At 41.6% G+C, this 14,029-nt stretch overlaps 1 protein-coding gene across 1 annotated transcript; it reads left to right on the forward strand.

Annotated features, from left to right (window-relative positions):
- The first annotated feature begins 11,811 nt into the window (after positions 1–11,811).
- Positions 11,812–13,124, forward strand: LOC107777087 (uncharacterized). The gene is made up of 3 exons (XM_016597065.2): positions 11,812–12,402; positions 12,528–12,652; positions 12,752–13,124. The coding sequence occupies exons 1-3, from the start codon at positions 11,812–11,814 to the stop codon at positions 13,122–13,124; spliced, it is 1,089 nt and encodes a 362-aa protein (XP_016452551.2).
- Positions 13,125–14,029: the final 905 nt, after the last annotated feature.

Raw genomic sequence — 14,029 nt, forward strand, 5'->3', positions numbered from 1 at the left:
AGGACCGCCTAAAAGTTACTATTGAGTACGTGAAGTGGTTGTCCCGAAGGGAGGCTCTCGAGGAGGTCCATGCCCGGGGTTTTGACCTGTCGGTCGAGATCGAAGATGCGAAAAGGCTCGAGCCTGAGGCCAAGAAGCTGGCTGACCCCGAAGGTGAGGAAGGCTCTGAGGGCTCCGGCGAACTTGAGGATGGAGAAGACCCCGATGGCTCCGGTGACGAGGCGGGTTCTAGTGAAGATCAGACTTAGGTGCCTTAGGGATTTTTATTTATTTTTGCATTTTGTTCATTTTGTTGAGGCCGTTATTGTTGGCCTTTGTAAAAGACTTTTATTGGAATGCATATAAGGCTTTTTTCCATTTGGCAATTTTTGAGTTCGTTTCTTTTGGCTTCCCCTTTATGATTGCAAATGTTTCAAATAAAAACATAGTAATAAGGTCCTTTTTGGAGGTTCGAAACTTGTGGGGGGCCGATATGACCAGAAGATTTCCCCGTAGTGCTTGTTTAGATGTTTTTAGATTATAGTTTTGCTGTGGGTAGCCTTTGAACCTGTTTGGAACTTTTGAAGGCCTTATGTTTTGATTACGGACTTCGGACGTCTCCGAGTCGTTTCTAGGGTGGTCGTAGCCTTTTAAGTTCAAGTATTGCCTAATAAGCTTTGTACCCCCGGGCTTCGATACCCGAGCCATCAGAACTTGCCTTGGACGACAGTCCCCGAGTGGGGTCACGGTAGCCTTTTAAGTTTAAGCACCACCTAATAGACTTTTGTGCCTCCGGGCTTTGATAACCCGAACCGTCCGAGTTTGCCTTAGACGACAGTACCCAAGTGGGGGTGATCTCTTGGATCCAGATAGAGGCGGCTCTTGGGCTCGATATCCTTAAGGAACAAAATGTAATAGTCTTAAGGGGAAAAATATGTATATGCAAGGTAGAAGCTTTCTTTCATTTCTGTGTGCAATATACAATATTGTAAGTGTGTACAAGCTTCGTGTTATAGTTTAGGTGGTCTACACGGGCACGGTTCACTTGACCGTTTGGCCCATACAATAAATCCTATCTACCGAGCCCAGACTATTCAAGAACAAAGTTTCCTTCCTTACTAAAATCATTACCCGAGGGCGATGGCCCCCAGTATTCGAGGTCGATCATCGAGAGGGCTCGGATACTGTTGATGCGACCATCGATTCCGGTTCATAACCAGTCTTTGATTCTAAGTTAGCACGATCCACTATTGCCTCGTTAAAAACCTTGCCGGAAAACCCATTTGGGACAAAACTGGTTTAAGGAAAAAAGAGTGCAACGCGTGCTTTCAGGCCTAACAACTGCACCATTCTTTGGTTGTTTCCTCCAAGTGTTAGTCTAATTCGAAATATATATGAAGAAAAGAAAGAATGGGGTCGTACCTTAGTAGTAGTATCGTTTTAAGTGGGTCATGTTCCAGTGTTTTTGGAAGTTATTCAATTTTCTCTGCTTCAAGTTTGTATGAACCTTTATCTATAATCTCGATAATCCGATATGGACCTTCCCAGTACGGTCCCATCTTCCCTTTGTTCGGGTTCTCGGTGTTCAGTGTCACCTTTCTTAACAACAAGTCCCCGATATTGAAGTGTCATAGGTTGGCTCTCTGGTTGTAATACCTTTTGATTCAATGTTTTTGGGCGGCCAACTGGACGAGGGTGGCCTTGCGCCTCTCGTCCAATAGTTCCAGGCTCGTTCTCATGGCCTCACCGTTTGACTCTTCAGTTGCATATCAGAACCTGAAACTTCGTTATCCTATCTCGACCGGTATTAGCGCTTTGGCGCCATAGACCAGCGAGAATGGGATGGCCTTGGTACTAGATTTTGAGGTCGTACGGTATGCCCCCAGGACTTCGGGAAAAATTTCCTTCCATTTTCCTTTGGCGTCGATCAGTCTCTTCTTAAGGTTTTGGAGTATGGTCTTGTTTGTAGACTTTGCTTGCCTGTTCCCACTAGGGTGATAGGGTGTTGATAGGATCTTTTTGATCTTATGGTCCTCGAAATATTTTCTCACTTTACTGTCGAAGAACTACTTCCCGTTGTCACATACAGGCCGGCATTTCGAAACGATATATTATGTGGTCCCAAATAAAACCAATAACTTCTTTCTCCCTGACTGTCTCAAATACTTGAGCTTCAACCCATTTAGAAAAATAGTTAGTCATAAATAATATAAATTAAGCCTTATCGGGTGCCCATGGTAGGGGACCGACGTTGTCCATTCCCCATTTCATGAATGACCAAGATGACAAGACCGAATGCAGCAGCTCCTCGGGCTGGTGGATCATTGGAGCATGCCTTTAACAGCCATCGCATCTCTGTACGAACTCCTTAGCATCTTCTTCCATATCAATCCAGTAATAGCCGGCTCTAATTATTTTACGAACCAACGATTCGGCCCCTGAGTGGTTTCCGCGGGTGCCTTCGTGAACTTCCCTTAAAACGTATTCGGTGTCTCCCGGCCCCAGACATACGGTGAGTGGGACATCGAATGTTCTTCTGAATAGAGTGTTATCTTCGGACAGGCTGGACCTGACCGCCTTTATGCGCAGAGCTCTTAATTCTTTAGGATCCGATAGTAGCTTCTGGTCTTCAGGTAATCTATATACTTGTTTCTCCAGTCCCAGGTTAATCTTGTCGAGTTTATCTCGGTGTGGCCTTCTTGCACTACCGATTTCATAAGTTATACGACTGCTCCCGATTTGAACTCATCGTCATCAACGGGCGACCCCAAGTTAACTAGAGCATCAGTTTCGCTGTTTTGATCCCAAGGTACATGTTGCAGGGTCCACTCCTTGAATCAATGTAGTGTTACCTGTTGTTTTTCTAGGTATATTCGCATTTGTTCCTCTTTTGCTTCAAACGTCCCATTGACTTGATTCACCACAAGGAGGGAATCATATTTAGCTTCGATCACTTCGGCCCCCAGGATTTTAGCTAATTCAATACCTGCAATCATGGCCTCATACTCGACCTCATTGTTAGTCAATTTCACAATTCTAATAGATTGTCTAACTACATTACCCGTGGGTGGCTTTAACACGATGCCAAGCCTGAACCCTTTTGCGTTCATGGCACTGTCCGTAAAGAGGGTCCAGATCCCCGAGGATGTCCCCGAGTTCAAAAACAATTCCCTTTCGACTTTGGGTATTAGGGTCTGTATGAAGTCGTCCACGAAGTTTGGCAAAATTTGGGATTTGATGGCGGTTCGAGGTCGATATTCGATATCATACCCGATAATTTCCACGGCTCATTTGGCCAATCATCTCGAGAGCTAGGGTTTATGCATTATGTTTCTTAACGGGTAAGTAGTTATGACACATATGGGATGGCATTGAAAATACAAATTTAACTTTCGGGAGGCGCTTAGCAAAGCGAGCGACAATTTCTCCAGGTGAGGATACCTAGTTTCGGCCTCGCCTAGAGTCCTGCTAACATAATAGATAGAAAATTTCTTATCTTCCCGGACTAGGACTTCACTTACCGCTATCTCGGATGGACTTTACTAACATGTCTTCAATGTAAACCTCTATATATTTTCATATTTGTTCTTCAAACATTCGGTTTACTAGGCGTTGGTATGTGGAACCGGCGTTCTTTAATCTGAACGATATTACATTATAATAATGAGTGTCGTATTTAGTGATGAAGGAAGTTTTTTCCTGATCGCCTGGGTCCATCCAGATTTGGTTGTACCCAGAATAGGCATCGAGAAAGATGAGGATCTCGTGGCCGGCCGTCGCATCAATCATGTGATCGATGTTAGGCAGAGGGAAAAAGTCCTTGGGGCATGCCTTGTTCAGGTCTTTGTAGTATACACACATTCTTAATTTATTTCCCTTTTAGGGACTACTACTACGTTTTCTAACCAATCCGAATACTTAACTTCCCAAATGGAACCTATTTTAAGGAGTTTAGATACCTCATCTTTTATGAATGCATGCTTGATTTCGGACGGAGGCCTCCTTTTCTGCTTAACCGGGTGAAAATTCGGATCCAAGCTCAGCTTGTGAGTAGTTATTTCCGGCAGGATCCTTGTCATGTCAAGGTGGGACCAAGCGAAACAATCTATGTTAGCTATAAGGAATTCAATGAGTTTTTTCCTGAGCTCGGGACTTAACCCTGTGCTCATATATACCTTCCGATCGGGTAGGTGGCCGATCAATATGACTTGCTCCAGCTCCTTGACTGTTGACTTGGTAGGCATCAGAATCATCATGGGCTATGAAAGACCTGGGAACTCTGTAGTCGTCATCCTTGCCCATCCCCTACTTTTCTGGTTCAGTCGGGGCCGGTGTAGGTAATTGCTATTTAATTTTTTCCTTGGTGACCAAACTCGGGTTCTTTGATGTCGAGAGTGCGGATATCGGGATCACCTCATCGACCGCGAACATTTCTTTTGCGGTCGGTTTCTCTCCGTAAATTATTTTAATTCCTCCCGTTGTGGGGAATTTCAATGCCTGGTGTAATGTCGAGGGTATTGCCCTCATGTTGTGAATCCATGCCCTCCCGAACAGAACATTGTATCTCATATATCCTTCGATCACATAGATTTTTATTTCCTGAATGTTTTTGGCGGTGTTTACCGGCAGGGTTATCTCCTATTTAGTGGTCTCACATGCCATGTTAAACCTGTTTAAAACTCGGACTGCAGGCATAATTTGGTCTTGTAGACCCAACTATTCTACGACCCTCGATCTGATGATATTGGCCGAGCTACCTGGATCAATTAACAAACGCTTAACTCGAGATTTATTTATGAATACAGATATAACCAGCGCATCATTGTGTGGTTGCACGATGCCTTCAACATCCTCATCATTTAAAGATACGGTTCCCTCCGGTATGTAATCTCGAGTCCATTTTTCTCTTGTAATGGACACTTAGTGCTCTTTAACATCGTCCCCCGAGGGACGTCAACCCCACCAATGATCATGTTCATGACGTGCTGAGGTTCCTCTTACTCAATCTACTTGTTGGAGTCTCTATTCCTGAAGTGATTTTTGGCTCGATCACTCAGAAACTCTCAGAGGTGTCCGTTGTTGAATAACCGGACTACTTCCTCTCTCAGTTGTCAGCAGTCTTGGGTTCTGTGGCCGTGAGTGCCATGATATTTACATATTAGGTTGAGGTCCCTTTGGGCAGGATCAGATTGTAATGGCAAGGCCACTTAGTATCTTTGATGGATCCGATGGCTGATATAAGGGAGGCATCGTCGACGTTGAAGTTGTACTCTGATATCCTTGGTTCTTCCTTAGACCCGATGGGTCTATCAAAACCGCTTTTGCTCATGAGTCCCCGGTTATTTTGACCTCGGTCACTCCTTCTTTCACTTCTTACAGTGTTACGTTCGGACCCATTACCCCTACGATCTTTATTGTATGGGTGATACCGGTCTCTATTCAATCTTTATTCACGATTAATGTCTCTCTTGGATCTGTCACCAGTTATGACGGGATAAACGGAACTGAAAGGGGCCCCGAGCTGATCGTCTTCGACCTTGATTTTTGATTGGTACCGGTTATGGACGTCGGCCCAAGTTACTGCCAAATATTCTATCAGATTTTGCTTTAACTGTAGTGAAGCCAATGAGCTTCGGGGATTGAGTCCTTGGGTGAAGGCCTGAACGGCCCAATAATCTGCGACCAGAGTCAGGTCCATCCATTCCATTTGAAACCTCGATATGAATTCCCTGAGCATCTCGTTATCTGTTTGCTTTACCTTGAAAAGGTCTGATTTCCTGGTCTCGACCTTGATGTCCCTGGCGTGCGCTTTTACAAAGGTGTCTACAAGCATGGAAAATGAGTAGATAGAATTAAGGGGTAAGTTGTGATACCATATCATAGCTCCTTTCGACAAGGTCTCTCAGAACGTTTTCAACAGAAAGGATTCAATTTCATCATCTTCCAAGTCATTTCCTTTGATGGCGCACGTATAAGAGGTCACATGTTCGTTGGGATCAGTTGTCCCATTATACTTTAAAATTTCAGGCATACGGAATTTCTTTGGGATCGTCTTCGGAGTTGCGCTCAGAGGGAAAGGCTTTTGGACAAATTTTTTGGAATCCAGGCCATTCAGTATCGGTGGTGCTCCCTGGATTTGGTCGACCCTTGAGTTATAGGTCTCCACTTTTTTGTCGTTGGCTTCCATTTTCTTTTCTCCCGATTCCACCCGCTTTGTCAGTTCCTCAGGCATCTTTATTATCTTGGGGTTGGTCCTGGGTTTTGCTTCACCCGGCCTTTCTATGGCATTTTTCCGGGATGATTCGGGCTTAACTCAGCTGGGGGCTCGACTTTAGTTCTGCAACTGGGCTATCGCTGTCTGTTGAGCCTGTAACATTTTGAAGATCAAGCGCAAGTTGATCCTGTCACCTTCGCCATCGTGTATACTCCGAGCTATCAACCGGACTCCCCCGCGAATGCGTTTTTCGGGGTCAGCAGACAAGTTTGCTTCGATAGCGACGCGTGAGTTAGCATAGATCGGATCAGCGGCCAGGACTCCGTTGGGGTCAGCAGGGGGTACCTCGTTGCTGGGTACCATGTTGTTGTTTTCGCCATGGTGGCCAGACTCAGCATCCACGTTCAAATGGGCAGATTGGGAGTTCGACATTTTTAATCTGACCTGAAATTAAAAGCTTAAAGAACAAGTGTAAAATAGAGTGTGTTATGGACATTTGTATCAAATTGCCACTATTATCCTTAGCCTTACGTTGGGCGCCAAACTTTTTACCCTAAAAAAAGGATAACAATTAAATTTATAAGTGGTTTAAAAGATGCGTGGATTAATTGAATACAAATGATAAATTGTGTTAGATTAAACAGATAAAGGACGTGATAAATTGTCAAACCAATCAAGAGGAGTGATCCCGGACTTAGTAATAGCTTAATGAAATGCCTGCCTTCGATCCTGGACTCACGTTACTGATGATTCAATGAACAAAACTAAGAGCTTTGAATAATAGAGAAAATAAGAGTATATTGCCTTGATGTGTGTGTTACAATATGGTTAATGAATAATTAAACACCCCTTTATATATTAGGAGAATTTTACTCTAAGTACAATTGCATAAAAGGTAAAAATATTTTGTTTAACTAATCACCGGTTCTCTACCGATACGTGCCGAGATCCACGCCGTGATATCCGGGTGGTCAAGGATATCACGGCCTTTTGTTGGTCGTGCTCGATTACCTGGTAGTGCTCTCCGGGGCCTTTGGGATTCAAACTGAACTCGTGGTCATGGCCGCGATACTCCCGAGGCCAGGCATTTTTCCCGGACCCCGGTTCGAGGGGCTCCTTGTCTCGATTCTGGTTCCTTGATGTCACGTCTCTTGCTCCGTTTGCTTCATCGGAAGACTAAGCGTCTCATGGGATCGGTTTCACCCGTATACATAGATAAGATTGAAGAACTATTTTTTGCAAATATAAGAGTAAAATGAAATTAAATAATGATAATTTCCGATATCAGAAATGAAATAATATTAAAGAAATATTGAGATAAGAGGATGTTAGAGGAAGAACGACAATACTCTAGAATGAGACAAAATCGCCATCGCAAAGAATAAAGCTTGAGCTAGCGGAAGAACGACAATATTCAGTAGGCGTCATTCATGATTTGATATAGGTATCTTTTCAGCAGTGTCTTATTTATAATGTGCTAAAAGTGTCAAAACTGAAATGGCTAAAATACTTGGATAAGAAACTCTGTGTCAATTGTTAATGCTGCTTAGCATCTTTAGCCACAACTAATTATGGAAAAATTCACTTGACAAGATAAATTGCACTAGCTTAGTGCTGTCTAATCTTTACTAAATGAGATGTGAAGACAAAATAGAATTACTAAGTGCCCTCAAAGAAGCATACGATACAAAGAGTGTGTTTGGTACGAAGGAAAATGTTTTACTTGAAAATATTTTTCTGAAAAATATTTTTTTGAATAATGAATGGTTTTATCACTTATTTTTTTATATTTGGTTGGTGAATTTTTTTGTCAAAAAATATTTTTTAGTATTTAGTTAGAGAGTAGAAAATATTTTTTTAGAAAAATAATTTTCTATGTTACTCTCCTTACCCCTCCCTCCCTCCAAATTTCCATGTTTCCTGTGCTCCTCCCCCATCCCCAAAAATAAAATACCCAAGGTTTTTAGAACTCTATTTTCGTCAAGAACTCAATTATTCTTTTAAAAGTTACCACAAATCTAAAGGAACTAATCCGTTGCTTTACTTTTTCACACAAGAACAACGTTAAAATTTGTGCTCCATAATCGACGAAAATACTCTTTTTCTTGTTGAAACAAAATAAAAGTACTCTTTCTACAACATGAAAAGAAAATACTCATTTTGTTGAAATCAAAGAAAATACTTTTTCTGCATCATGAAAAGAAATACTCATTTTGTTGAAATGAAAAAAGAAAGTACCATATTTACAACATGAAAATTAAAAAGTACCCTAGGTCATATGCCTCCACCGAAGTATCAAATTCTCTCTCCGTACATATGAATTGCGTGAATAGTAAACTGTCACGCCGGAATGCATGCAACTCCACCGTACGGTGGCGGAAAACCACCGGACCAGGCTCAAAAGAAGCGCCTCACCACTGCGTACAAACTCCAACTGGGCATCCTCTTCAACTCTTCCCCAGCAGCTACAAATTTTAAAAATGGTGGAGCGATAAATGTAGCAAAACATCGCCTGGGCGCTTCTACAAAATCTCAGCTCACTACTGATCCAAATTCTGTGATTTCAAACCGGGGAGGTTGTTCTCCAACCCAAATACCAGCAACCCACCAAAGCTCATACCAGTCCACCGCTGAAAATCGTCGTCGCCGATGATGAGAACATGACCGATGAGCAACATTTGCTCGGACAGAATGATACAGATGTCCAAATTGACCAAGACCAAGGCCAATAGATGCAAATTAAAGAGGAGATGAATATTAACATATCAAAGAACAACCTCAATGAGCCAATTGCCACATCAATGCAAAACACCAAAGTTGCACACTTACAGGCACCAGGTGTTTAATGTAATACCATTGGAAAATTATCTGTTAATTCAAACAAGCAAAGTGTTGTTCAAGCGCCCCAAAGTATTACTGAAGGTTGTCATCAAGGTCTAAACCAAGAAATACAACTCCAAGTTGATGGTCGTGTTTTTCCTCTTCCATCAGCCCCCAGGTGACCTAACAGAGTGATTCAATTGCACAGGTCAATTTAAGCCAACAAAAGGAGAAGAATCTTGCCAAAGAGATTGATTCTAACACCTCCAAGAAATCACAACAATCACAGGTATCCACAATTCCATTGCCCTCAGTTGAGCTATAGATGTTCACCATAACATGCTCGACCAACTATTGTCACTAAGGAAACTCTTTCTATTGGTAATGAACCTATTCCTTTAACTTTGAATCAACAACCCAAGTCCGCAACTCATCATCATGATAACCAAATCAATATTACTCAGAATCCCCCTCTTACTGTGCAACAGAACTGGGAAGGAAGAAACCAGTTAACCTCCACAGACCAAACAACTATTATACACTAACCAACACCTAGCAAAAGTACCCTTCCTAAGATCTCCTCCAACTTTGACAAACCATCTCACACTAAGTCTCCTTCCTCACAACCTGTTCTAAAGCAAACAACCAATAATACCACTATTAGTAATCAAGCAAATGATACAAGTGCCAATCCTAAACAACCATCCAGCTCACCTGCTCCACCTCCACCCATAATCAAACATTCCTATGTTACCAAACTGAGGGCAAGACATGAAGCTGAACATGAACCAATTGAGTTTATTCCTCCTAAAATCACTACAAAGCAAGGTCAACCAACAATTATTTTCAATCGAGATGATTATATGGTCAAACTGGCTGTAAGATGCAAATTCACAGTGGTTGTGAAATTTTCCAACACTATGCCTAGGATGGAGATTATTAGGAGAAGTTTTGTGTCACAAACAGAACTTAAAGGGGGTGTCAAGATTGCTCATTTTAATGCAAGAACAGTCTACATTGATCTGGATAATGAATATGATCATTTCATTGTATGGACCAGGCAATTCATGTATATTCAAGGTCAAATGATGAAGCTGGAAGCATGGACACCCAATTTCAGTCCTGATGAAGATTCACCCATTTTTCCTATATGGGTGGTGGTTCCAGAACTTCCTTGGAACTTTTATTACATGGAGATATTGAATGTCGTACTATCTTCAGTGGGGAAAGATCTTCATTTGGATCTGGCATCATTCCAAAAGACTAGAGGAAGTGTAGCTAAGGGAAAAATGCAGATTGATTTGACTAAGCCAAGGCCACATCATGTTTGATGAAGATTAAACTGAGGATGGGAAGTGGCTAGAAGTTCAGTATGAAAACATCCCAGATTATTGTCTTTATTATAGACACCTGGACCATAATTCACACTCATGCCCAATCAGAATTAAGGATGAAGAGAACAAGAAAAGAAAAGAGAAATGAAATTTAACAACTGCAGCCCAATGAGGAACAAACATCATCACAAAACCAGAGCAATCAGTATGAGAATCAAGATAGAAGCATCAATGCTGACGTTAACCAGAAAGGGGAGGAACAGCAAAATCCAGGGGCTTCCCCTCCAAACACTGAATGGCAAACTAGAAAAGGAAACACTTCAAATGGCATCAACGGCAAAATAAGAAATAGTATCAACCAATCATTCCAAAAAAGAAAACAGAACAACAGATGCAGACTAATGAGATTACTAAAAACCAAAAGAACAAGGTGAGCCAAACAACAAGTCGAAACACTACAACCCTGAAAGATCATCCAGATGCTTTGGAGGAAGGTGATGCTCCAGAGGCTTTGGAGGAAGGTGATGCTTCTAATGATCTGAATAGTAATAAACCTCTCCAACCCCCTGATATTCATATTGTGGAAGCAAATAGAGGGTTGGAGAAGTGTCAGAGGCTACTAATGATGTGGATTATTGTGAAGTGATCTATTCTAGTGGGTAAGAACAATCTTTGAGAAGATTAATCAAAGGAGAGGGTCATGTTTCCTCAGATATCCAAATTCAACTCCCCAAAACAAAGAACAAACCTAGTCAAAAGAAGAGGAGAGTAACGAGAAAGAAAAATGCAGGAATAAGCATTGTTGAACAGACACGGGAAGTAAATATTGAAACTAATCAAATGCCCCTGCAGGATACACAACTCCAAATGCCAACCTATCTCTCTCCCAACCACCGTTACCCAACAAATGTGATATCCAAGTCGAAAGAATTGAGGTAGACAATACAACAGTTAAGAAAATACCTGATGAACCGATATGGATGGTCCCGTTAACAACATTATGCCATCAAGAAAACCTATCAATGAAGAGGATGAGTACAGACACATCCAGTCAGAAGATGAGATGGGAACATTCTCAGAAGAAGAGGATTATCTGAGTGCAGGGATTGGGGAAGAGCATCATTGTGAACTCCTGATTGCAGCTGTGAATGGTGCAACTGAACAAGACAATATTTTAGACTCCCAAATTAGATTGCCAAGGATAAGACCCTTACCTAGACTCACCAGAAGTAGAGCTTCTTCCAGCAGTTCTGTCCCACCAAACCCCAAATCTCCTACCAATGTTAAATGGTCAGTACAATAACTTGGAATGTTAGAGGTATCAGGACCTATGGAGTTATTGAGAGACTCAAAACTCTAAAACGGATCCACAAATCATCCCTCATTGTTGTCTTAGAAGCATTTCTTCATAATCCAACTACTTCAGCCATCTCTTCCCATAACAACCATCTTGACTACTTCAGAATGCAGCTATCGATAAACCAGGTTGCTTCCAACAGTAATAACATAATTTGGATCTTCTGGGATCAGGAGTTCACTGGTACTCTCTTGGACCAAGATGAACAACAGATGGATATTGAACTGAAGCATGTAGAAGCTGGAGATATCTTTTATATATCAATAATCGATGCAAAATGTAAACTTTCTATGAGAATTCCTCTATGGGAGAATTTGAAACTCAAATCTACTACTTCCACGGTATGTTGGTGTGTGATTGGAGATTTTAATGTCATTACTTTCATGGGTGAGAAGATTGGAGGGATACCATACCAGATGAAGAAAAGCATTGACTTCATCAACATGATTGAAGAATGTGTCTTGATTGATTTGGGGTTTTATGGCCCAAGATACACATGGTCTAATGGAATAGGCCCTGGTTCTATAGTGTGGAAAAGACCGGACATGGGGATGGCTAATGATAACTGGATAATCTCCTTCCCCGATACAACTATCACACAATTGGCTTCTGCAGGCTTTGGCCATTCACCTCTCCTAATGGAAATGCATGTGATACAAGACAATGTTAGGAAATACTTCAGGTTTCTCAAGTGTTGGGTAAAGAATGAAAGCTTCATGCCACTAGTTACAGAGGTGTAGAGCATGCAGGTTATAGGAAATCCTATGTGGGTCTTTCACCAAAAACTTAAAGCCTTGTCTAGTGCTTTGAGTAAATGGTCTAGACAACAATATGGGGACATCTTTCAGAAACCAAGGAGTATGAACAGAAGATTAATATAGAAGAGGAGAAATGGGTTACTACCAATGATCGATCTGACATGACTGCCTTACATGAACTTCAAGCTCAGTATACTAAACACCTGAAAGTTGAGGAGGAAGTGTTAAAGCAGAAGACATAACTTCAATGGTTCAAAGAAGAGAATGCCAACTCTAAGTACTTTCACAGCCTAATCAAAGGTAGAAAAAGAAAAAATTTCATCCACAAAATTAAGGATGCAGAAGGGGATTGGATTCAGGGTGATGAGGCTATTGGAGAAGCTGTTTGTGATTATTTTGAAGAGCTCTTCACTATGCCTGGAGGGCACATTAGAGAGGATCTTCTCAACTGTATACCAATCATGATCACTAATGAAGACAATATTGAACTATCCAGAGATCCTGACATGAAAGAATTTAAACGAGTTGTATTTTCCATGTGCCCATCCAGTGCTGCAGGTCTAGATGTGATGAATGGCAAATTCTTCCAATCCTGTTGGGAGGTGATTAAGGATGATCTGCTAAAGGTGGTGCTTGCTTTGTTTTTGGAGGAAGATGCCTAGATACATGACCAATCCATGCCTTGTTCTCTTACCCAAAGTGGAATCCCCTAACTCTTTGACTGAATTTAGACCCATAAGCTTAAGTAACTTCATCAACAAAATCATCTCTCAACTGATTGGTACCAGGCTTGAACCTATACTACCAAACATCATCTCAGCCAATCAGTCTGGTTTTGTCAAAGACAGAAGTATCTCAGAGAAAATCATGCTTGCTCAAGAGATTGTCCAAGGAATTTAAAAGCCAAATGTAGGAGCTAATGTGGTCATTAAGCTAGATATGAAAAACGATTATGACATGGTTTCTTGAGAATTTACTTGCATTATTCTCAGGAGAATGGGATTTAGTGAAGTCATCATTGACATGATCTGGAGGATCATGTCCAACAACTAGTACTCTGTGGTTGTTAATAGCTCCAGGCATGCTTCTTTAAGTCTACTAGGGGTTTAAAGCAAGGAGACCCACTGTCTCCCTCTTTTTTCATCATTGAGGCAGAGCTACTATCCAAAATGCTTAACAAACGCACTCATGATCAATTTTTCAAGGGTTTTTACATGGAGAAGATGGTCCCAAAAGTCAATTGTAACACCCCGAAAAATTTTGAAGTACTTAAGTGTAAAGCCCGGTAAAGTTTGCAAAGAAAATAATATTTCATGGTGACGGACTAGGAGAGCTTGCGAGCCGTGGCTCGAAATTTTTGGGTTGAACAATGCACCGGAAAGTAAAGGAATTTTTTAGCGGAAAAGTATATTTTTGTTGTCCATTATGTGACCGTAGAACCACTCTGTGGACCACATAATGGCCGCAGAGTGAGGCGGTTAATTTGGTCAGTTGGAAGCAACTATGCGGTCGACTATGTGACCGTATAACTGTTATGCAGTGCATTATGTGACCGCATAACAGTTAT

Source organism: Nicotiana tabacum, chromosome 4, assembly GCF_000715075.1.
Source record: "Nicotiana tabacum cultivar K326 chromosome 4, ASM71507v2, whole genome shotgun sequence".
Taxonomy (NCBI): domain Eukaryota; kingdom Viridiplantae; phylum Streptophyta; class Magnoliopsida; order Solanales; family Solanaceae; genus Nicotiana; species Nicotiana tabacum.